Genomic DNA, 23,302 nt, shown 5'->3' with positions numbered 1-23,302 from the left:
ATGAGTAGGTTGAACTGGGGTGGATGGGACAGAACTCAGTCCCTGTGCTCGCCCCCCAGTGCTTGGAGTTGGGTGCTGCCAGCTCTCCTTCCCCAGATGGGGTGCACTTTGCACTCTGCAGCAGTGCAGATGGACTGAGCTGCAGAAGGTAGCAGAGTGCTTCCCCAGATTTTCTCTCCAGTGCGTTAGCTTCTGGGGCTAATGAAGCTTTGAGGGATAATGCGAATTGCTGCATAAATTGATATCCTTTGCTAATTGCATCAGCATTTTGCTTTGATGAAAGCCTGGTAAAAGGTGCCAAGAAACTAATAACATACAACATCATTTGCTACTTAAAAAAAAAAAAGCAAGCAGTCACTGATTGATTGAATGTACGATGATTCACGGAGCTGTGAGTCAGCTCACCAGGAGATGTTTGTTACGGGTTCAGTGGAAGGCTTTATTTTAACATGGTGAAGGACTGTACTTTAAGAAAAACATTCCTAAACATTGCTGGAATGTTGCATCTCACGCTGTGAGATGAAGGTCGCCTTGCTCTGCTTGCCAGGACACTGCTCACCTCCAACCACAAGTAGCTTGGGTTCTCAAGTGTTTTCCTTGATTGCAGGCTGGCCATATTACCTCAGTAGCACACAACCACTGTTGCAATGGAGGTGTGAAAGCTGGGAGCTGCTTTTGCTCTTGCCACCCCTTCATGTCTTTCTTAATCACTGCACTGTCTGGACCTCACTCTGCCTTCCCCATTGAGTTAATTTAGTTAAACGAGTGCAAGCTGCAAGGCACTGAAAGAGTGGTTTGTTTTAATTAATCTTAAACCAATTCTGAAACAAATCCAAAAACTAGGAACAAGCCACCAAATGCAAGTGTGTCTGTATGGGAATATTCTTGTTTGACTGAAGGGGCTTTATGACGTGCTTTTATTTTAAAGGATGCAACTTTATGTGGATCATAAGCACTTTTTAAGATGTGACTTTAAAACTTTACAAACAAAGAAAGATTCAACAGGAAAACATTATATGAGGGCGATCCAGAGTATAATTTCATTATTATATTTTCATTAATTGGTTCAGTCATTGGGCTTCTTTGCTGCTGTCCCTGCCCATGCAGTCCAGTGCCCTGCAGAGCTGTGCAGGGGAGGTGCCTAGGAGCTAAGATCTGGCTTTCAGCTGCTCTTGTCCTCCCCGTGTGTGGAAAGCAATGGGCTTCCTCTTACTTCTAAAGCAGCGTGATGGAGATGATGGCATCACACACATGTGGAGAGAATTCAGTCCAACTGAGGGAGTGATAGACGTACGTACATAACACTGTGTAATGTTTGCTGATGCAGTGTAGGTGTTTTCTTGCCACGGAAGTGCAATTCCCAGATTCTTTCATAGCTAATTAATTATACAGATCTTACTGATTTTACTTTCTTTCTTTAAATCTGATTCAGAATGTCTATGTGTCTATGCTGATGAGGGCTGATAAAAGCATTGTTCATACCTCTTCTATAGCTTTCTTCATCTTCTAGTTTATGCCTGAACACTTGGTGTTAGCCATTATGCAGAGATCAATGTGTCAGAAAGAGGCAGATTTATAGAGAACACATTTCCCATTCTGAGTTGGGGAGAAAAAAAAGAAAGTGAGATATTTTCCCTGAGTTAATCAAAGGAATTCAAAGGCAGTTTAAATCTTTCAATTTTCTTTAGCTCATGGAGAAGATGAAAAATGTTTGACCTCCAGGAAACCAACTGAATTCATATGGTGGCTCTGTTGATAAATAAAATGTCCAACCAGACAGAATATTGATTACTGGAGTACTGTATGCTGAATCATAAACAGGACCATCAAAAGCAAGAAAGTATCATAAAATACATCAGGGCATCTGAGGTGTCAGGCTTAATGTAAATAGATAAACAAGTTATATTAAGCTAACAAGGCTGAGAAATAGCAAGGTGCCATTGCCCCATTGCATTATTCATGGCAGTGGTGGTGCCTCTGCACCGGTCACCTCTGCAACATCCATTGGTCACATTGGCGCTGGCTTTGGGGGAGGCCAAAGCATCCAAGGGACTGGGGTTCTCATGGAAAGCTGGGCTCTCAAATCCTTTATCTGCCTGCACTGAGACTTTGACAAGGGGGGATCTATTGGAGAAGGAAATGCCCATTTGTTGTCATTGAAGCTGTGTTTCTTTTTTAAGGGCAGACTGTGAATAAGACTTGCCAGCAGGTTGCTGAGGTGATCATCTCCTGCCTGAGGCAGAAGTTAGCCCAACAACAGCCACTCTCACCCAGCAGTGTGATCAGCATATAGGAAGGCACTGAATCATTAAAGTTGGGAAAGACCTCTACAGTCATCTAATCCAGCTGTCAGCCTGCTCCTACCATGCCCACTGTCCCTCAGTGCCACATCTCCATGGTTCTCGAACACCTCCAGGGTTGGTGAGTCCTCCCCTCCCTGGGCAGCTGTGCCACTGCATCACCGCTCTATCTGAGAAGAAATGTTTCTTAATATCCAACTTGAGCCTCGCTGGAACAACTTCAGGCCATTCCTTCTCCCTGTATCGCTGTAACGTGGGAGAAGAGACCAACCCCCACCTCACTGCAACCTCCTTTCAGGGAGTTGTAGGGAGCATCCATCACCTCTTACCAGGGATAAGGTATGTGGGTATAGGACCACCTACCCTGTCTGCCAGGTGGATCTCTTGTCTGTGAGCAGGGTGGTGTGGGAAGCAAGAGGAGAGAGGAGAAAAGTAGAGGAAATGAGACATGAAAGACTTTGACCTACATAGAGTCACGCTTCTTTTTGTCTTTCTTATGAAAGCAAGATGTGGCCAGTTCCACTGGGTATTGCACATGCTTTACTATCAGAGAAAACTGAAGATATTTTGTTAAAAGAGGTAATTTTAAATTTAAATTAATTCCTTAATCCTAGAAGAAGGCTACTTCCTAAGGAAAACTCTGAAATTAAAGATAACCTGCATCAACTTTACAATCAGTAGCAAGTTATAAAGTGACAGTTACAGACATACTTGCATGAAAGAAATTAAAATAAGCAACCTTTGCTCTTTATATATTTGTGCAAGAAGTACTGATAAAATGCATAATCTGTTTCATCCTTTTCTCTACAGAAAGTGCACGAGGTGCAATTAATTCCACGTACAGCAGCACTGCTGGAAGAAGTAATCATAAACCAGACTTAAGATGAACAACTTGGATAGTAATATTTTGAAGTCGAGATATTTTTTGGACCTGTCATCTTTGGATGAAGTTCTGAGCTGCTCTTATTTCTTACATTAATTATATTATGTGTTCTGAAACAAGACTGAAAATAACAGACTCGACTCAAAGAGCAGTAAGACCTGTTTTGTTTTGCTTTTCTTGGAAGACAGTGGGCTACAGACTGAAAGAATAGGTGCTGTTGGAGGTGCAGGATGATCCTTAAGACAAACACAGGCATCCCCTGTTGTTATTGCTGTGGGAGGGTGTTGCTTTACCTCTGTGAGAAGAAACAACATGGGCCTCTGCCCATTTAGTGCCATTAGTGCCAGTAAGGTTAGTGCCATTCCTGGTAAGGTCAGGAAATCCGGAAGGAAATGTTAAATGAGGAGTCCCTCTTGGAATGCAATAATTTATGCCATTCAGGGCTTATCCACAGTCAGGCAGTCTCACAGCGATCTGACAAATTACTGCATGATCTAGGAGATGAATTATTAGCCTCAGGCCCATTTGAAGGACTTTAATGTTGCTGGACATTTGGGTAATTAAGGAGGTGAGAATGCACAAGCATCTCGTTGGGCCCACAGTTCCACCTCTGCATTGCATCTATGTGACTTTGTGCTTGTGAGGTGTGAGACAAAGTGGAGCTCTGTGGGGTCATGCACACCACTTCTAATCCTTATCCTCCAGATTATGGCTGGTGTGGTGGAGCCACTTGGTTCGTCTCCTCACCACTTCTTCCCTTGGCCACTTCCCTCCCAGGTGATGCAGCTCGCTGTCAGCTGCTTTGTTCCAGCAGAATTACCGAGTGGGAGAATAATTTTCAAGCTAGCGAGGCTGGAGAATTAAATAGTGCTCTGGTAAATGTATTAAAAAAAGTAATTTTAGCTTCATGTCTAGCTGGGGAAATTGGATCATCAAGAAATAAAACTGTCCTTTTTCCATCAAGAGACAAATTAAAGTCGTATCCTTGTGTGCAGGATGGGTACTCTCACAGATGGCATGCACAAAAGCAGGAGTCCGGACCACTTCTTCCTCTCTCTAAGCAAAGTGTTCATTATGGTAGGTGTTTTGTTGTTATTGTAATTAATTAGTAATTATTTTCCTGTGTTCTTAACTTTACCAGCTGGGTAAAGACTAAAAAGCAAATAAAATCGTGGTGACATCTAGTGGCTGCAGGGAATTTGCAGTGGCATAAAGGGTGAGAATGCTGTGGCTCTGGACATTTAAGCATGCTGCGCACAAAGCCAGGATGTTAAACTGGAGCAAAAAATGAATTAAAACTGTACAGGATGTAATTATGTGACCAGACCCATAATTTAATTCAAGCATGTTTGCAAACTCTCAAGAACGCAAGCAATGATTGCAACCAGAACAAGCAAAAACTAATTTTTGGAAAGGCGTGTTGGTTTGTGATGAAACAGAGGAGAGTTTGCCTGGCAGGTTTTATGGCTAGGGGAGAAACTGGGGCTTTGAGACAGCGAGACTTTCTGGCTGCCACTTGATTCAGTATTCATTTGACTGTTTAGAGATGGGCTATTTCAATCCCTTTGGGCTCGGATCCTTGGTGGCTTCCACAGGGCCTTGGTTGGGTGAGCTGTAAGCCGGGCTCCGCTGTGGCTCCTTGGTGGAAGGAGTCCACCACTGAGGTCCAGTTTTTAACACAGCGTGGTGCACAATGAAAGCAGTAGCTCCTTGAAAGCCCTAGCCTCATGGCTTGTCTGCGTGAGCAACGTTACTAGCATTTCTCCTGTAGTCAAAGGATAAGTGAATTAAAATAAATCCAATTATGGCTGTGTTTTCTCTGACGGAGTGCATCCACACGGGCTCACCATCTGCTTTAACTAATCTGTGCTATGAATTCATGGCACTGTATTGTTTAAGTTAGTCTTCTGGGGTACTGCTGGGTAAACAGCAATTAAATCTGCTTTAAAAATATGATTTACGCTAATGCCTGTGTAAGGGTGTTTCACGTAGCTTCCGTCTGCTTTTGAGTTGTGCTCCGTGTAATCTTGGTTTTTCAATCACTAAAAAGAAGCGGGTGAAGGAAGTTCTCAATATGCAGTCTCTCACTTAATATTGATCATTATTTATGTTGGGTTCTTCTGAAAGGGCTCCTGATTGACTCAAATTACCCAGAAGTAAGCCAATGGCCTGACAAGAGATGTTATGAGCAGGGAGCTGCCCATGTTTAATGGGTCTTAAAGATGTTCCACCTTTAATTGAGCTGCTCCAATGCTTTTTATGTATGCACAGTCAGATTCCTAGATAATTTATAATCCTTCAAAACATGTAAGAAAATTCATAAAATTCCTTAAGAAGAGTTTGAGAAACTTGAGGAGAGTCTGCTGTAAATACAAAACCTGATCCAGGATGTCATTTTCATTACTTAGCCACTTCAGCCCTTTGCTTTCTCTATCCTTCCTCACCATTTTTATCAGTTATCTTGATGAAAGCCTCTCCAGCACTGTTGCTGGCAGAGGAACTCCAAGGGAGAGCTGGCATCATAGAATCATTCAGATTGGAAAAGACCCTAAGCTCATCTAGTCCAGTCATCAGCACATCATCACCGTGCCCATTAAAGCATTGTATTGACAAGTGCAAACAAGGGATAGGGTTGGGATTAGGGTGCTGCCTTAACACACCTCAAAAACTCTCCTCCTGCCCCAAGCAAAGTGCTGCTGTGACTCTACGTTAATTTTAATTCAGAACTAATAAGTCTCAAATTAGCACAGAGCTGCTTCTGCCTACCTGCTGCTCCCCTAACACAGGGATGGTTGTATGGGCAAGGTTCCCATTCATTTTCAGGATTAGCAGCATAGCCCTAACGTTTTTCTAAATTCATTGGCAGCACTTTCAAATCCCTTTAGCTCCTGATTTGTATGTCGCTCTCACTCATTAGGCAAAATATGGTGCATCATAGTGGGATAGATTTGCAGCGGAGAGTTTCCAAAGAGAGCACTCAGTGGTTCCAAATAATCAACAGAATTCAAAGGAAATGTAGGAGTTTTTATACTGTGGCTGGCAGAGAAAATGAAAAGAGCTTGACCTCAGGGGAATCAACAAAGCTCCTCTGGTGGCTACATGGAAAAATAAAGCGCTTGTTCAGAAGCATTGCTGCTCATTTAAGCTCTTTATAATGAATTCCAAATAGAAAAGCTCATCAAAGGTGAGACAGTGCTGGTTGCAGAATGTAATGCATTCAAGCACCTGAAATGTAGTATTAATGTTGGACAGGTGAAAGAGGCAGCAACAAAAGCTGGTGCGTTGCTCTGTGCTGCTCTGCCCACTGCTCATTCCCTCCAATATTTTCAGCTGTGGCAGTGCTTCCTTCTCCAAAAGGATCTGATTTTCTTCCCCCTACTTTTCCATGTCTTTGTTCATTCATTCACTAGAGAGAAAACCAGAATCCTCCCTCCCCTGACTGCGGAGTTCTCCTGGAACAGGGACACTTCGACCCTCAGCTCCCTTCTCCTCACTCACCAAAAGATGCCAGCAAAGAGCTTTGTTTTTACAGCTCAGCCACCAGCTCTGCATCAGGAACCTTCGTGCTGCATTCTGGAGAATGGATTTTTCTTGGAAGTCCTGCTTTCAGTGCGTTCCCCGGTGGGATGTGGTGTGGGGTGAGTGACCTGTGTAGCATCAGCAGACAGAGACGTGGTCAAGGTGTGGGTATTCCCATACATTTCTCTGTTATTGGTTTTTTTTGTTTGTTTGTTTGCTTTCAATTTAAAAGATCCCATGCATGTTTATGCAGGAATGTGGCCCATAACATTTAAATTATATGCAGCAAAAGATGTGCACAACTCCGAAATCATAGGAGTCACAATTTAGGGAAATTGAGAGTGTGCGCTTGAGCTGACTTGGAAGAAATATATTCTGTAAGAATCTTTAAGGTAACAGAAGGATGCTCTGCAGACATACCTGGGCTCCTATCCCTGTGTGATTAACTGCAGTGCTGGGAGAATGCAGGCAAAGCCCAGGATGAGGTCTGTGCTGTGTTCCCATGCAGGACACCCAAGCAGGGCAGCAGCTGGCTGTTGGGCGCATCGCTGATGCATTCTGCACGAGGAGCTGCGAGCAAGCAGAGCATGGGGAATCACACCGGTTCGGTAAGGCTGGAGACAGTAAAATTACAGTGACATCTAGTGATCATAAATATTTCACAAAGGTGCCACGAGCGAAAGAAATTAAACATTTATCGCCAGGGAGCATTTTGAACGCATAACATGCAAAATCAGATCGTTAACCACGGGCAGCAGTGAGGCGGGATACAAATGGGGCAGATGATGGGAATTAAAGGGCTGAGGGGATGCTGCCAGCACTGGGGAGGCTGTGGGTGGGTTCTGTGTGGATCGTGGCTGGGGCTGTATTTCTCACTGCTTCTGCAGAGTTTACTGATGGTACTAAATCATAGCGCGTTCCTCTAAAATCGGCTCGATGTTGTTGAGGCTGGGAATAGGACTAATATATGATGTGCAGCTTTCTAGAGCACACAATGGTTTCCAAGGGGAGGAAAGCAAAATGAAAGCTGTGCAATGATAGGGATGCACAGCATGGACACAACTCTTCCAAGCCCTGGCCCAAGGCTGAAGGGATGGTAAAGAGGGATGAGCAGCAATAGGGTATCACTGCAGACACGGCTGGGGCTGCAGCATTGGTCTCTGCATCATGCTCTGGGGCTGTGTTTTGATTTGCATGTAGGATTAGAAGGTGTTTTGTGCAAGTCTGCAGATGAAGCTAAATTAGGAGAAGTTGTTGACCCTGTGCAAAGTGATGGAAAATGACGGTGGGGTTAGCAGGAGCAGCAACCCAGTGGTAACTGATGCACTTAGCACATTGATTTTGTGGTTTGAAATTGGGTAGCTTTGTGGCCTCGTAAACAAGCAGTCAAATTTTCTTACAGTGAAACATTCAGGAGAGCCTTTGATAAATTTGCAGAGGAAGCTCCTGTCCAATGGCAGGGGCCTTTTGGAGAGTCCCCAGCAGCCGTGCAGCTCTCATTTATTGCCAGAGAGCAGCATATTTACTGCCACCGATCTCAGGTGCATAAGGGAGAGACAAATTCAAAGATGGGATACTTCGGCTGCCTCTGAGCACTGAGTGCCAGCACCAGCATCAGGTTATTACAGATGGCAGCCATGTTAACCACTGGATTGCTGTGATCTTCCAGAGGGAAGTAATGAGCCCTGAGACTCGAGCTTTTGCATGGCAGTGAAGCTCACAATACTATACTGCCTATAAAATTATTAGTTAAGCTGGTAAAGGTAGGGATTGGTTAAGAACAATAGCAAAGCGGGTAAAAACTGGCGAAAGAACAGTGTGAGGACTGGTGGTTGCTTGTGGTGCTTGCCTTGTTCTTCCGTGGGCAAAGACGTGGCCTCCAGCCACTTCTCAATGCCTGTTTCTTACTACAGCTCCTGTTGAATATCTGCTTTGGGAAGGCTGGTGACAGTCTTCCAGCATGACAGCATCCTCAGCATCTGCCTGGGAGGAAATACTGACCTGGATTGTAGCATTGATTTGTGACAGAGTGATGATGCAGCATGGAAATTAGCTGCTTTTTACCTTATAGGCTGGAAACGTACAGAAGTGGTGCTGCCAGACTCGTCATCTCACAGTAAAGGCCAGTCTGAAGTTTGGGTGGTCAAGGATCTAACTGATACTTGCTGGGAAAATAATGCTGCTGTGGGTCAGGGGCTGGAGGTGGTGCTGCATTGGGCAGGATTTGGTATTTTGCAGAGGAGATGTGGGAAATGAGAACATGTTCAGAGGATGCAATGGAGAGCAATGCAGGTGTTGGAGCAGGGAGCCATTGCAGCCCCTCGTTCCTGCTCTCCCATGGAGCTGTGTGTGCTGCATACCTCCCACTCCGTGTCTGTGCTGTTCATGCTGGCCCAGTCCCTGCAGTGCCACCTTGATGTGACATCCATGTCCTTCAGCACTGCTCCTGAGCACAGCGGAGAGGAGAGGCAAGAGTTGCAGGTTGCCACAGTAACCCCTGCTCCACCACCTTTTGCTTCTCCACCAGGAAAATACATCTGCAGACACCCAGCTCTGCAGACACCCAGCTCCATGCTCATGATTTATACTGATCGTGTTTGCACTGGGGCTACTGAACGCTGAGGGCTGGTGTAGAAGACCCCTGCAGGACCAGCTCCATGCTTCTGAATCCCCATTGCTTCCAGATCTCCTTCATGCAGCCAAACCACCTCGGGTGAGTCTGGGGGGTAGCACTGTGAACCCAGAGCATCTCTGCTGTTTTCTCCCTGCTCCTGATTCAGCAACAGGGAGGGGGACAGTGGTGTCATCCCAAACGTGCATGATTTGTGATGCATGATAGTGAATTATAATGAATGTGTTTTCTGAAGGTGCAAGTTTCTGCTGTCACTGTGCATCTCTGTTTCCTGCTCTTCATGGAGATAAAAGGTTTCCCTCCCACCTACTTTTCCAAAACCTAAAATATCTGAGCAGCAGGAATGACAGAACTCATGTAATTGTTCCTCGTGTTGTGTGTTTCCAGGCTGACTGCCTGAAATAGGGCTGAGTGTCATTCCCCCTGAACTCAACGAGAGCCTTCTCATTGAAACAGCAGCTTTCTTTTGGAGATTTTTTGGAGAAGCAGGCTGAGAGCCAGGTGGGGATTTCGTTTTTCACAGCTAATATATGTGTGTGTGTGTATTTCTATATATGCATATTTTCCTGTAATACAAATTAGATCTCTATATGGAAAACACATGAATTAAAGCCAGTATATTTTCTGTTTAGGCCAATTAAAGACTATTTCCCTTTGAGATGCTCTTTTGGTTGCTTTATATCCCGCTCACAGCAGTGTTTTTTCCCCACAGTATTCCTTCAGGTAAATGCTTCTCCTTCCATCAGTGCACCTGTGGATTAGCTGTGAGTAATTTCCTCTTGAAACGTTTTGCAAAGATATTCTTTGCACATGGTAAACAGGTTTGAATACCCAGGCTGATAATGATAGAGGCTGATCTGATGATAGAGCTTGGTGCCTTGCAGGCCCTCTTTGTGCAGGTAGGTCACACCTGTACAGCTGGATTGCGTGTGTTGGTCACGGACTGTTTTCTATACTCATTTGGCAACAGTACAGAGTTTTTGCAAGTGATCAGTGATTTAATTTTAAAGGTATCTCTTCTGGTTTTTGTATTAAGACCAATGTAACAGCTTTATTGTCAGATGAGGCCTTTCTATCCATGCAAAAAACATTGCCCTGCTATTGCTGCTACCAATGATGGTGAAAATGGAAATGTGTCCTTCAGGGATGAGTACTGCCCCATACACCACCTCCTTTGATCATGGGCTCTGCTGTGGATGCCCATTTTGCCCACTGCAGCTCTGTGCCAGAGGAGCAGGGGAAGAAATGCCCCGTGTGGCTCTGAAGCGTGACCGACAGCTCTCATTAGAAAATGTGAAATGAAAGCAGCTCAGGGTCCAGCCTCGCTGAGGCCCATTACACATTACACTGTCACACTTCCCTTCAGCAATTACAGCTTAACGTGATGGCATTTATTAACTGCTTAATCTTGGGAGTGTATATATCTGCACAAAAAAGCTGGGAGAACGGAATATATCCAGTGTCTAGGTGGGATGTTGAAATGAAGAGAGAAAGATTAACGCCTTGGGTCTCCAAAGGTGCTCTGGGGGCATATTGTGTATTGATTTTGGAAGGCACTGCAGTATTTTTGAGGCAGTGGATGCAATGGTCTGATGAAGAGGGAAGGAGGGAGCTCACGTGCTTTTTGCAGAGCTGAGATTTGAAACTGACATCTGAGCGCCTGCAGCACCATGTATGTGAGCTGCAGCAGGCTGTAGGAGGACCCCCAAGCTCCAATGGTTTGAATGGGAAGAAATCTTCTCTCTTGGCTGACGGTGGTTATGGGGATAGACTGCACCAGGAGGATTTGCCATGGGGTGGCTGCAGATGGGGATGTCCAGGCCGTGGTTTCAGGTTTTGTTTCTGGTTAGATATATTTCTCCTTTGAAAATATTTACGTGTGACTTCACTGATGCTGACTTTACATCCCAATTGGTAAGGAGTGTTTTGGGCAGTGCGTTTGTAGGCTGTGCTGAGGGGGAAGCTGGTGGTAAGGAGAGGGATGCAAGCTTGCCAATGGCGTAACCCCAATAATGCAGTGTGAGACCAGCCAGGGCCTGCCCAGCTCAGAAAGAGCTCCCTTCCTACCTGTCTGGCACCTCTTTTCCCCCAGCATGGCCATTGCTAGAACTCAGGATGCTCAGCAGCTCCTGGCCACAGCAAGACTGCTGTGGGACAGATGGGCATGAGCAGTCGGGTCTGGCCAAGGGACACATGAGCTCTGCTCCTTCCCAGTTCCCACCTTGTGGCCACCAAACCCCTCTCTGGGTGGCAGACAAGTCTTCAGCACAACCTCCATCATGCCCCTCCACTCAGCCTTGGCAAGATGGAGAAGGACGTGTTGAGGGTGTGATCACTGCTTGTGAAATGGAGGACAACTTCTGCTTCCCCATACTCATGCTGGAGCTGGCAGAAGCACAGGGAATGTAGGATGGCCCAGGGTGCTGGGGACACATGCTGCTGAGGATCTAACTCTGTCCTGTCCACCACAGCAGTCGTGATCCATGGGAAAATAAAAGCCACGTAAATGGATATATTTTTCATCAAAGCAGCTATTTAAAATGAGATAAAACTGTTCATGTAGAAAAGCTTATTGTTCCCCCTGAAATGGAATTTAACTGACTTATGACCACTCGCATTTAAGAGATTTATGCTGAAACCCTCTGGACCAAAAGGCCCTGCAGGCCAGAGTGGTCTTCTTGGTCTGCATTAGCATGCTTGGTGTTAGTTTGTGTGAAAAACCTCATATTGGCAGGGTAAAGATAAAGAGAAGAGAGAATTTTTGACTCTCACCCGCTCTCAGAAAGACGTCTCAGATGATAGAGATGCTAAAACTGTGGTCTTGTCTGTTCTCTGCCAAGAGAAAGCCAAGCAATTCAAGCACAGCTACCACCTTCCACGGGCAAAAGTCACTGCTGCCATTGCAGGCTCTTTCCTTGGCCCATCAGAGGACTCCTTGCAGCACCCAGACGTGAGGGATGCAAAGAGGAGATACGCAGCCACAGCTGCTTGATATGCAATATCAAGGCAATGAATACGAAGCATGAGCTCTACCATTATAAATATTGCTTACAGGCCATGAATATTATTTACTACTCACATATTAGAGTGGCATACAGGTATTAAAATCCCTCTGGAAATGGTGGGATAGGGCACACTGCTCAGCTTGGGATGTGTAGCATTTTATTTTGAGCAGCCACTGAGAGTTCAGCAGTATGGAAGAATTGAAAGCTGTGTAAGAATTTAAGATTTTATTCCATTTAAAACATGTCAGATGTTCTATTAGTTTAAAAGCCTCTTTTCTTTCCTCTCACCCCAGACCAGCTAGATGAGTAGAATACCCCACCATTTCTATATTAAGCACCCAGCTAACATAATAATCTGTACTTTGTTACAGAGCCCATTGCAGAGGGCACTACAGTGGGAACTGCTCAACGGTGAGTAGACACTCAATTGCACAACACTCCCCTAGCCAGGGTGCCTTAATGCTTGTATTTCTTCAAGCAAATATTGCAGCATGTAATGCTCTGCTAAAGGGGGGGAGGGAGGAATATTTGATGCAGCCTCTCCGGAGAGTCAGAATGAGAGAAAGATTTCAGTAATAAATTAAATGCTGGCGGCAGTTTAAATGAATAAATAAATAAAAGCTATGTGCAATTACATTGATGCTCTTCTGGAAAATGCTCAATGAGCTTCAGCTCCTGCCAAGTTTGGGAAATTGAGTTACGGGTCATCGCTGGTCAAGTGCTCTGTGCGGCGTGGGCTGGGCTTTGCCCTTTGTCACTTTTGAGGACGGACTCAAGTGGGGCTTTATGGCATATCATGGCCATGCTACACAGCAGTAGTAATTGCATTTTATTGCCCTGCTAAGCCTGGAATGAACCATGATGATATGACACAGAGCTGAAACGGAAAGTCTGTGGTAGGGCTTTCTGGTTAAGAGGAACCTTATCTTACCTTTAGTCTTCTGACCTCCTTGGGTGCAAGCAGTACCAGATGAGAACTCTTGGTTTTAATGGTTAGAGGAGCAATGACTCTGGGCAAGGATTGTGGCTGGGTTTGCATGCACAGTGCGGTGATGGGACCTTGGACTTCTTCTTAGTATGGTTCCCCCCAGCAGTATTGGTCTCCCTGCTTGTAGTTTGGCTGCTCTTTGTTGAAATGACATGTGAAAAGAGAATGGAATAGCCTATGTACAGCAAGCTCTACAGAGGGAACGTGAGGCTTCTCTTTTCATCAGGTTGGACGTGACCAGAGGAGCCCAAGAAAGGCAGGTAACTTGCTACTTGAGCATCTCTCATCTTGGGCATTGGTTCTGTCTGGTTGGGTGAAACACCGGATGCTGATGGGATGATAAAGAGGCACATTTTGATATGGCAGTGGAGCTGTGTTACCACAGGCATCTTGGGTCTGATTTATCATCTCTACCAGTTATCACAATAAATCAGTGCTTGAACAAAACTTGCTAGTGATACTAAATATGAAGGAGGGACTTAACAGAGAAGAATCCATCCATGTATATTGAGAATTAATTAGTCCTAGCTTGGAAGAATGCAAGCAACATGTGTACAGAGAAAAGCAGTGTGAAGCACACTGAGGGGATGGAGTTCCCCACGTGTTCACACTTCATATTCACCACCACAGCATCCTTAGATGCTAAACTGAGCTGAGATCAAAGCAGGCACACTGCTGGCCCAGCCTTATCCTGTGAAATTTCATTCTGCAAAGTCTGCTGTAATAATAAATTAAAAAAAAAAAAAAAAAAAGCAAACAAGCATGTAAATTAAAAAGTGTGAATTAAGCAAACACTAAAGTTAGGGTGTGGGCTGACTGAGGCAGGGGCTTACAGGTGCAAGACCCCATGCAGAAATCTTGCTGCTTTTCAGACAGAATGAATGCAAGGATTCTTTCCCATGTACCCAAAGAAGCAGTAAGCCAGTACCCAGGGTAAGTTTATATCACTCACGTGCGTTTGGCTAGATAGCAAAACAAAAAAGCTCGCCCTTTTCTTCTTAGCCCGAGATTTGCTGCTGGCAGCATGAGACAAATGAAAATGTCAGGCAACCTCTGCTCTAATAAAGACCAGGTTCTGAATGTGGATCGAGTCAGTGCTGTCACTCTTTTTTGCTCACTCCAGCTCTTGTGCTCCACCCTTTTCTTTTTTTCTTTTCTCCTCCTCTTTCAGCTCTTGCAGTCTGACAGAGGCGGGTGGAAGCAAGTTGAGAGAGAGGGCATTCCCCAGGAAGGGAGCTGGGCAGTCCTCGACCCCGTGCTAAGTAAAGGACAGCCAGCCACGCCACTTGCTTTTGCCTAAAATAAATCCCCCCAAGTCCCAGGAGATCCGTTTGCAGTTGAACTGATTTTCCAGGTAAGACCTTTCTTTAACCCCTGAATTTAGGCAGCTGCACTCTTCCTAACCAGGAAGTGAGATACGTCTGAGAGCAGCAAACAGCCAGGTTGTGTAACAGCAGAGCGAGCAACGTTCAGCTGCTTACCAGTGCCTCCTTTTGTGTCAGTGTAACAGATTATTTACGTGGTTATCAGCCTCCAACATTTGTTTGAGCATTTGTGCCATCTGACTTATTTCAGATTCAGCTATGGAAAGGGCTTTATAAGGAACCACAAGAAGCAGACAGGAAGACAAATAAACTCTGTAAGGCCAGTGTTTTCCCTTTAAGTTAATGTAAATGTTTCACCTACTTGGGCAAAGCGAAGGAAAGGAAGAAAGAAAGAGGTGTGGGGATGAGGGGGGAAGAAGCACAGTGCTGGTGATATCAGCTTTACCGCTCCCACTGCAAGCGCTGTAGTTGTGATGTTCAGAGGAAAAGCTTGGGAACAAGCCAGAAGCTGAACTAAGAGAAGGCCTGGAATAATGACTGGACGCTCTTAACCCAGTGTTTGATAACTCAGGCCTGCTGGTTGAATTTCATATACCTGTCACAGTGCAATAGTGACAGATTTCTGAACATCTGTATCCTGTGAACACCCTCTGCTTCTCCCGGGACACTCTGCCACATAGGAAGCTTGTGTTCTCACTGCTTTGCATGTATACTGAAACTATCTTTCCCAAACTCCCATACAATTTACTGTATATTGAGAACTTAACCCTGTTGCAACAGTTGGAGATTTTCTCATGGTTTTACCTTAATAACCACACATGGATGCCATGTGAGAGCAGGTCCATGATCTGAAGATTAGTGCTCTACACTCAGATCCATCTGAGATGCACTGGTGCCAGGCTGGGATAATAAAGATATTGTGGCCACATTCACAGAAAGAGGGGGGGTGCTTAAGATGCTTTCTTCCCCTCTGCTCACGCAGGGCAATGCTCACAGCCCTAAGTAAGGACTCCTAGTTACATCTGCTGCCATCAGCACTGAGAGCAGATAGAGCAGATACATCCTGCCTAAATCATGAAGACCACACTATGGGCAAACAGATTAATTTCAGACGTGGTTGAAGACAACGCTCTGGCTTGCACTGTGGGGAAGAAGGGGCGGGGGGAGGAAGGGAGGGGTCTATTTTCTACTTCTGCTTTGCTGAGTCAAACCATGTGCAAAGCAGTTCAGAGCTGGAGAATTTCAGTTCCTATAATTTTTAGCAGGAAAACAGAGCTGCTACTGTTTTTGTTCCTTCCTACAGAGATTTGTAGCTTTGCTGGGCAGGAACTCTCTGCTGAAATGTGCTTAGCACAGCTGGAGCTTCTCATCACAGCTGTAAAAGAAACAATTAAAAATAACATTTGTGCTCATCAGTAGTGCCCCATTGACTTCCCCCAGTGCTAATACTTGCACTCAGCTGCCTTGGATAGGGCCATTTGTCAAACCCCATTCCTCTTCTGAGTGGGTTGTTTCATAACGGGGCTGTCATCAATATAATGGATGAGGAAGATCCTTCCGTTACTTCTGGCACAAACTATGGTGTTTTTTTCACCCTTTTCTCCAAGGCAGCATGGACATCAAGGAGTATTTTGCCAGAATTTCTTACCGAGGCTCCCATGATAAACCAGACCTGGAAACCCTGACAGAAATATTCCAACACCACATCCAAGCAGTTCCTTTTGAGAACCTCAGCATTCACTGTGGGGAAAGCATCGAGCTGGATCTAACAGCCACTTACAACAAGATAGTGAGGAAGAAACGTGGGGGCTGGTGCATGGAGAACAACCACCTCTTGTCTTGGGCCCTGAAAACCCTAGGGTACAACGTCACCCTGCTGGGAGCAAAAGTTTATGTCCCGGAGCACGATGCATACGCTGATGACATTGATCATCTGTTGCTAAAAGTGGTGCTTCATGACAAATCCTACATTGTGGACGGTGGTTTTGGGATGGCCTACCAGATATGGCAGCCGATGGAGCTGATTTCGGGGAAAGATCAGCCTCAGACACCCGGCATCTTTCGCTTCCTAGAAGAGAATGGGACCTGGTACCTTGAGAAGGTGAAAAGGAAGCAGTACGTTCCCAACCACAGCAACACTGCTCCTCATAACGTGGACAAAGAAGTTTGCCGTCGAGTTTATCTCTTCACCCTCCAGCCCCAAGACATAGAAGAGTTTAGAGCCAGAAATCTGTACCTGCAGACTGCCCCAGACTCACTTTTTGTTACAAAGTCCATCTGCAGCCTGCAAACCGCCGATGGGGTCCGGGCACTCGTTGGGTGGAAGCTTACTGAGATAAAGTACAATTACAAGGATAACATGGATCTGGTGGAAATCAGAATCCTTGCAGATGAAGAAATGGAGAAAACATTGAAGGAGAAATTCAATATAATATTAGATAAGAAATTTGTACCCATCAATACAAGCAGGTTGTCTCTGTTTTAACTCACTGCCTGGATTATAATTCAATATGGTGGCATTATGTGAATTCCCCCCCCCCTTCCTGACAAGAATCTAAAGGTTAATCTTTCTCTTTCCATTTACCCCAGCATAAGGCAGAACAGATTAGCATGAATCAGGAAAAGCAATTGATTTTCACAACTGTTCCTGCATCTCTCCTTGGTCTGGGTACAAATAATTTCTTCCTCACTCAATCAAATCACTCCCCTTCTGTTTGTGCTTAGCTGGCAACAGATGCTGCCCATTCCCTGCTCCATTCATCTCTTAAAAGCTTTTCCCACTAACCCAAAGCAGCAGGGGCAGGGAGATGGAACAGTGTGTCCCTTCCCTTATTACTGAGCTCTACCACCTGGGGAAAAAAAAAAATAAAAAAATCACACCACATCTTAAATTAATGCCATACTATTTTTTGAAATGTAATAGCCAGAAAAGTAAAGACATCCAATGCCATTTGCTACACTAAGCCTGTCCTTTGTGCTCCTGCACCCCTCGCACTTTCTCACACAGCAATTCTAACACTCACTGAGGGGGCTATTTGTGGCTTAAAACTGGTGATGAGAAATATTAGGGGACAATTCTGCCTTCTTTCAGATTTCTGTACCCTCAGCAACATAACTAAAGCTTTCAAAGTGAAAGCACCTCCTGTGGATTGTTTGTGAGCACCCAGGAGAGGACTGCTGGAAGCGCACCCTCCTCACACAAGGCTGTCAACTTCTATAACAAACATTACTGCTTGTCAGTTAGTTTCTCCAAAATGTATGTATTTGACTGCTTGTAGTGATTCTAATTATATTGATAGAAGGAGAAATGATGAATCTTACTCAGATACCTAAAGGCTAAGATTTTTAGCATGAGAAATTACACAAATGTAATCACTTTGCCCTTTGAGATGATGCTTGATGTCCCTTTATGTACAAATTCTACAGCATTACAACTATGCACTTACAATTAATAACGTAAGCCAATTACAATGAAATAAAAAAACAAGAACTGTGAAGTATTCAATCTGTTTGTTCCTCTTGTGTTACAACCTCTAATCCCAAAGAAAAAAAATGACATTAATCACCACAACTACCCCGACTGCCTGCATGTGCTGATGTTTTACAGCTAAGGCTGTTAGAAATGCAGTAACTCACTGACCCTCCTTTTTTATTATTTGTTTGTTAAGCAATGTGTGCAGCTTCCTGCAACTAGAAATTTACAGTTAGCAAAAGCTGCTGCTGATCTGCATCTTCCAAAGGCACTTCACAGAGACACAGCTAGCTCTCAAATGCATCTGTATGTGTTTGGATATAAGCATGCACACAAGGCTCCCCACATCCTATGGGGAAATGAGATTTTAACCTCGAAGTAAATTGCAGAAGAAAAAGGGGATTGTCATAGGGCAGGAGTATCCTGTCATGCAGGTGGTCAGCAGGAACCAGCCCAGAATCTACTGGATTCACAATTGAGCAGAGTGAAAGCAGAGATGGAGGAGATAGGCAGAGGAGGCTGCAGCAGGAAGGAAGCTGTGGCCTGGAAGCTCCTTGGCCCCTGCCAGGCTATTTCTCATGCTTTGGGTTGGTTTGTTGGCTCAGAGGAAAGGCTAAAGGGTTAAGCTGATTGCCCCAGAGATGCCGCTCGTGAAGGGCAAACAATGACAGAGAAAAAGTGCTGTTCTTTCAGCTGACTCAGCTCCAGAGGTCCCTGCCCTGGCTGCTACCTGCTGGCCCAGCTCAGCACTGCCAGCCCAGACGAATCACATGCAGTTGTGCTGGGAGAGGAGAAAAAAAAAGAGACTGCTCAGCTCAGATTTCACTAGTTTGCTTTTTTCCTTATCAGAGGCAAAGTCTTAAAGGCCTAGAAGGTTTCAGCAGCACCCTACCAGCTGTGATTAACCCTACTGCTGCCACCTCCTGTGTACAGGTCAGTGACTTGCTTGGCTTGGCTTAGCAGCTCTCAGTCCTAAATTACTTCCTGCAAGGATCCTTGACATCAGTGTCACTGACGTATCAAATGTTGCACTCTTGCTTGGCTGCTTTGGCATGGGTGCTCCAAAGACTGAAGCACTGGGGCGATAGGGATTGCAGATGAGTGACAGCCACTTGCAAAAGGTGCTCATGCTACCTGTAACGGATTGCTGCCTTGCATTCCTGAAGGACTTTTAGCTGTCAAACAGTAATTTGGGAGGTTTAAGCTTACACGATATTATAAGCAGCCTGGGGGAATGCATCATGTTCTGGCTCTTCATATAGCACCTACCACAGTCAATTGTATGGCAAGGCTTTCTGTGCTTATGCAAAAAAAAAAAAAAAATAAAAAAATCAAGTAATAAGACCATTAGAACATACAATATTATAAAAAATTAAACTAATCTGCCTGCCTGTTCTGGTTCTGCTGGAGGAGAATGCTATCCCTGTCAGGCAGAAAAAGCAGCCTCAATCTTTAAGGGCAGCAGCTCTCATTGCAAACACTCCTGGGAACTTAGCAGCTAGCCAGCCAGCCTGCAGCTCCTAGTGCAGAGGTAAGCACCCACATGTCTGAGCTCTCGCTTCTGCATGTAGCTGTGGACAAGCCTTCTGCCACCCCCGTGCATCTGCATACCACGTGCTTTGCACTGTAGGCATATTAGCAAAGTGTGAATTACAGCCACCTGAGGATTGACAGTGTGTGTAGCACTGCAAGGTCGTTGCCAAAGTACAAAGATCAAGTGCTTGAAACGAACTCATTTTATGCTGAGCCAGGGTGTATGAAAAAGCCAGCTCCTGTCCTGCAATTCAGCTTAAAATCAAATACATTGTATAGGCACGTGCAAGAGGATCTTACCTTGGAAGTCTCTCTTGAATTCTGGTAGGGAAGAATCATTCTGGTTTTGGATTCAAGCCATTCCTTGGGTGAGCGTTTGCACGGCTATAGCCCTGCTGTGATGGGCAGTGGTGCTGTGTAGAAAAGGAAGTCTGCCTCCAGGAAGCTGTGAGAGCAAATAGCAGTTTACATGGCTGCTACCTGCCTACATTCACTGACAACGACTCTTTCATACTGCAGCCTTATCCTACACAGATATTTCAGTAGCAGTAGATACCCATCTCTATTACACAGTTGTTGAACTGATGAGGTCCCGAGCTGAGGAAGCTGTGGCACAAGCTTTTGCTACAAGTTCCCCAGGCCCATCTGCCTGTGCCCCATGGAGGCTCCCAAAGGCTCATACGCCACAGGGATCCTAATGCTGCAGATGGGCTGCAGGGCTCTGGCTCACAACAGGGATGGATGAGCACTTACTTGAAAGCCACTGCCAAGTTTATGAGATTCACCAGGCCAAGGGACTCACTTGGCTCCTCCTGGGCACAAAGGTGCAGCTTGACACCATCATAAGAATGAGATGCTTCTATCTGGCTATGCAGAATTGCTGAAAATGAGAGTAGAGAGAAAAATGAGGCAGAAAACCAAAGGATGGGCTTTGCAGCATGCACGTCTGCATCTATTTGGTGGCATGGCTCTGTACAATCAGTGTTTCCTAGGAGATTCTGCCAGAGATGAGTGCTCTTGTCCTAAAAAGAGATGGAAAAAAAAAAACAAACACACAAAATGCAGTATCAAATACAGGTTTTTTTTTTTCTTCGTGTGGCCTCTTTGGGTCCTTCTGAAGCTAAAATGTGTTTCTTATTCCCTTATTGTGATAGTCCTCTGTTTTATCATATTTTCCTGTGTCACACAGTCTGAATCTTGGTACTAGTGCAAATCAGCAGAAACACAACTAAGTGTGTTATGCTGATGGCTTCAAAGTTGGGGCTAAAGTCTAGAGATAAGGTCATATGGTGCACTCACCTTCCAGGACAAGGGCATTTTCATTTATGTGTTCAAAATTTATGTGATTTTCAAAAGCTCCCTGCACTCTCAGAAATTGAATCTAGCTGCTGGCCACTTCTGAGAATGGTTGGTGGGAGGTGATCTCTCCCATGTCATCTATGTCAAAGAATTATTGGAAAATCTTCTCAGGGAATGTCTGAGTGATTTCAAGGAGGAAAAAAAAAAAAGACTTCAGACCTTTTTGGAACTTCATACAGTCCTTATCAGATTATAAATCATTCTGGGGGAAAAAAAACACAAACATATTTGGAATGGAAAAAAAATCTAAACGAAATCGAAATTAAAGGCAAAACAAATCCCTACAGACACCAAATCAGTCAGTGGATTAAAAGTCTTATAGGGAACCTTTTGCATCTCTGCTCTTTCCGCTAATGAAAAGAAAGGGGATGAGAGACACAAAGACACAAAATATATGCAACAATTTGAGCTGAATTCTTTGGTTTGTAAAAGATAGCAGAAGAAACCAAAAGCCACTGGATGTGTCTTGAAGGTGTTTGAAGTAATTATGAGTTCTCCTGGCTTTTGGGTAGAAAAATTAACAATCCCTTCTTTTTAACAGACAGAATCACAGCTGTGTCTGAACTCCACAGGAAAACTAAAGAGATTAAGAACAACAACAATTTACTTCGCATGGAAGCTTGTCTGAAATAGTGACACATTGAGGAGTTTATCCTGGTTAGCTAAAGCCATGAATGTGAAAGTCCCCTGTTAAATTATCTGTGTGATAAAGAATTACTTAACAGTTACGGTAAAAGCAGTAGTAAAGCATTGCAGTTACTATTGCTAGCATAGGCTAACAGCTTGTTTGCAAACCTCATTTGCCAGTTTCCTAAAATTTTGGTCACGTGGACATTCATCCAGGGCCAAAGATTCTGTTATGCCATGTGCTGTGTCTTCCTGTAGCAGAGACACCCAACTGTGCTGAAAACAATTTCTGAGAGATAAAGCTTTAGTGTTACCTGCTTCCCTTCTTGTCTCTTTAAGAAATATAGATGACAGAAGCAGCTCTAGCCTGTATTCATCTCTACCAAAGGCACAGGTGTCTTTCAGATCTTCAGTGAAACAGCCTCAGATACATTTGCAGGCTGGTTAACCTGTGCTACAGAAATAGGAGGGAAGCCCCTTGAGAGCTGCACAACAGTAACCAGCTATTTTCCTGCTCACACAGGTAAAATGAACATTCAGGAGTATTTCTCAAGAATTTCTTTTGATGGCTCCCATAAGGATGCAGACTTGCAAACCTTAACAGCCATCTTCCAGCATCACATCCAGGCGATTCCTTTTGAAAACCTCAGCATGCATTGCGGAGAGACCATTGACCTGGATTTGCAATCTACTTACAATAAAATAGTGAAAAAGAAACGTGGTGGATGGTGCATGGAAACAAACTATCTTTTATTTTGGGCTTTGAAAGAAATGGGGTATGACGTCTGTGTGCTCGGAGGAAATAGTTATGACCCAGCAAAGAAGGCATACATTGATCAAATAAATCACATCCTACTGAAGGTTGTGATCAAGGGAAGTTCCTACATAGTAGATGCTGGTTTTGGTGGTGGTCCCTACCAAACATGGTTGCCAATGTTGCTGATTTCTGGGAAGGATCAGCCCCAGATTCCTGGCATCTTCCGCTTCACAGAAGACAGTGGCATCTGGTACTTGGAGAAAGTCAAGAGGAAACATTATGTTCCAGACGGAAGTGCTCCTTTCTCTGATACTCCAGAAATGGGCAATATCAGAAAACTATATTCATTCACTCTTGAGCCAAAACATATAGATGACTTCCAGGAGCTAAACACATACCTACAAGTGTGTCCGGATACCATACTTCAGAAGAAGTCCATCTGCAGCCTCCAGACCACTGAAGGGTTTTATGCCCTAGTTGGATGGACCTTCTCTGAGATGAAGTACAAGTACAAGGAGGACACAGACCTGCTGCAGACCACAACCCTGACAGATGAAGAGATTGCAGAGACACTGAAAGAAAAATTCAACATAGTGCTAGAGAACAAATTGATACCAGTTAATGTTCGTGGCTTGCCACCTAATCTGGTAGATTCCATATAATTCACAACACAGCTAAATGAGTCTTTAAACGTCCAGTATTGAAACTTCTAAAACTAACATTAAAAGCACTAATGAATCCTAAAAATTCAGCTAATTAGATAAACAGAAAGCTTGGTAAATTCAAGTATATTGTTAGTTAACTGCCCATACTCATTTCATATTTTTTCTTACGCTTCTCCTTCAGAAACTAAAATATCTTACTTCCTTTAATCTTCTCATGTGGAAACTGTATTTTGTCTC

The 23,302-nt window shown here is 44.5% G+C and overlaps 2 protein-coding genes and 1 long non-coding RNA gene across 5 annotated transcripts; all 3 read left to right on the top strand.

The window, feature by feature from the left end:
- Positions 1 to 2,477: 2,477 nt before the first annotated feature.
- LOC122183142 lies at positions 2,478 to 10,145 on the top strand. 2 transcript variants are annotated; one of them, XR_006180114.1, is made up of 8 exons: positions 2,478 to 2,639; positions 3,111 to 3,334; positions 4,179 to 4,260; positions 6,594 to 6,821; positions 7,211 to 7,310; positions 9,230 to 9,415; positions 9,722 to 9,835; positions 10,047 to 10,145. It is a non-coding gene; the product is annotated as an uncharacterized LOC122183142 (long non-coding RNA). The 2 variants fall into 2 exon arrangements; XR_006180113.1 differs by having other exon boundaries at positions 8,774 to 9,415.
- A 4,356-nt stretch (positions 10,146 to 14,501) lies between these two features.
- On the top strand, positions 14,502 to 18,152 carry LOC122183141 (arylamine N-acetyltransferase, pineal gland isozyme NAT-3). Of its 2 annotated transcripts, none has more exons than XM_042876920.1 (2): positions 14,502 to 14,681; positions 16,264 to 18,152. In XM_042876920.1, exon 2 carries the CDS (start codon positions 16,265 to 16,267, stop codon positions 17,135 to 17,137), a length of 873 nt encoding a protein of 290 aa, XP_042732854.1. In that variant the 5' UTR covers positions 14,502 to 14,681; position 16,264; the 3' UTR covers positions 17,138 to 18,152. The 2 variants fall into 2 exon arrangements, with proteins under 2 accessions (XP_042732854.1, XP_042732855.1); XM_042876921.1 differs by having other exon boundaries at positions 16,260 to 18,152.
- Positions 18,153 to 18,850: 698 nt separating this feature from the next.
- Positions 18,851 to 23,282, top strand: LOC122183139 (arylamine N-acetyltransferase, liver isozyme). The gene is made up of 2 exons (XM_042876918.1): positions 18,851 to 19,057; positions 22,167 to 23,282. Exon 2 carries the CDS (start codon positions 22,172 to 22,174, stop codon positions 23,060 to 23,062), a length of 891 nt encoding a protein of 296 aa, XP_042732852.1. The 5' UTR covers positions 18,851 to 19,057; positions 22,167 to 22,171; the 3' UTR covers positions 23,063 to 23,282.
- Positions 23,283 to 23,302: the final 20 nt, after the last annotated feature.

This window comes from Lagopus leucura, unplaced genomic scaffold (genome assembly GCF_019238085.1).
Source record: "Lagopus leucura isolate 7727_CA_CO unplaced genomic scaffold, USGS_WTPT01 Super-Scaffold_100017, whole genome shotgun sequence".
Taxonomy (NCBI): Eukaryota; Metazoa; Chordata; class Aves; order Galliformes; family Phasianidae; genus Lagopus; species Lagopus leucura.
The sequence above is the reverse complement of the archived record's forward strand: the minus strand, read 5'-3'. Positions and strand labels throughout refer to the sequence as shown.

What these genes read in the sequence shown, in the direction of transcription:
- LOC122183139 (XM_042876918.1), top strand. Translation starts at nt 22,172, where the DNA reads ATGAACATTCAGGAGTATTTCTCAAGAATTTCTTTTGATGGCTCCCAT.
- LOC122183141 (XM_042876920.1), top strand. Translation starts at nt 16,265, where the DNA reads ATGGACATCAAGGAGTATTTTGCCAGAATTTCTTACCGAGGCTCCCAT.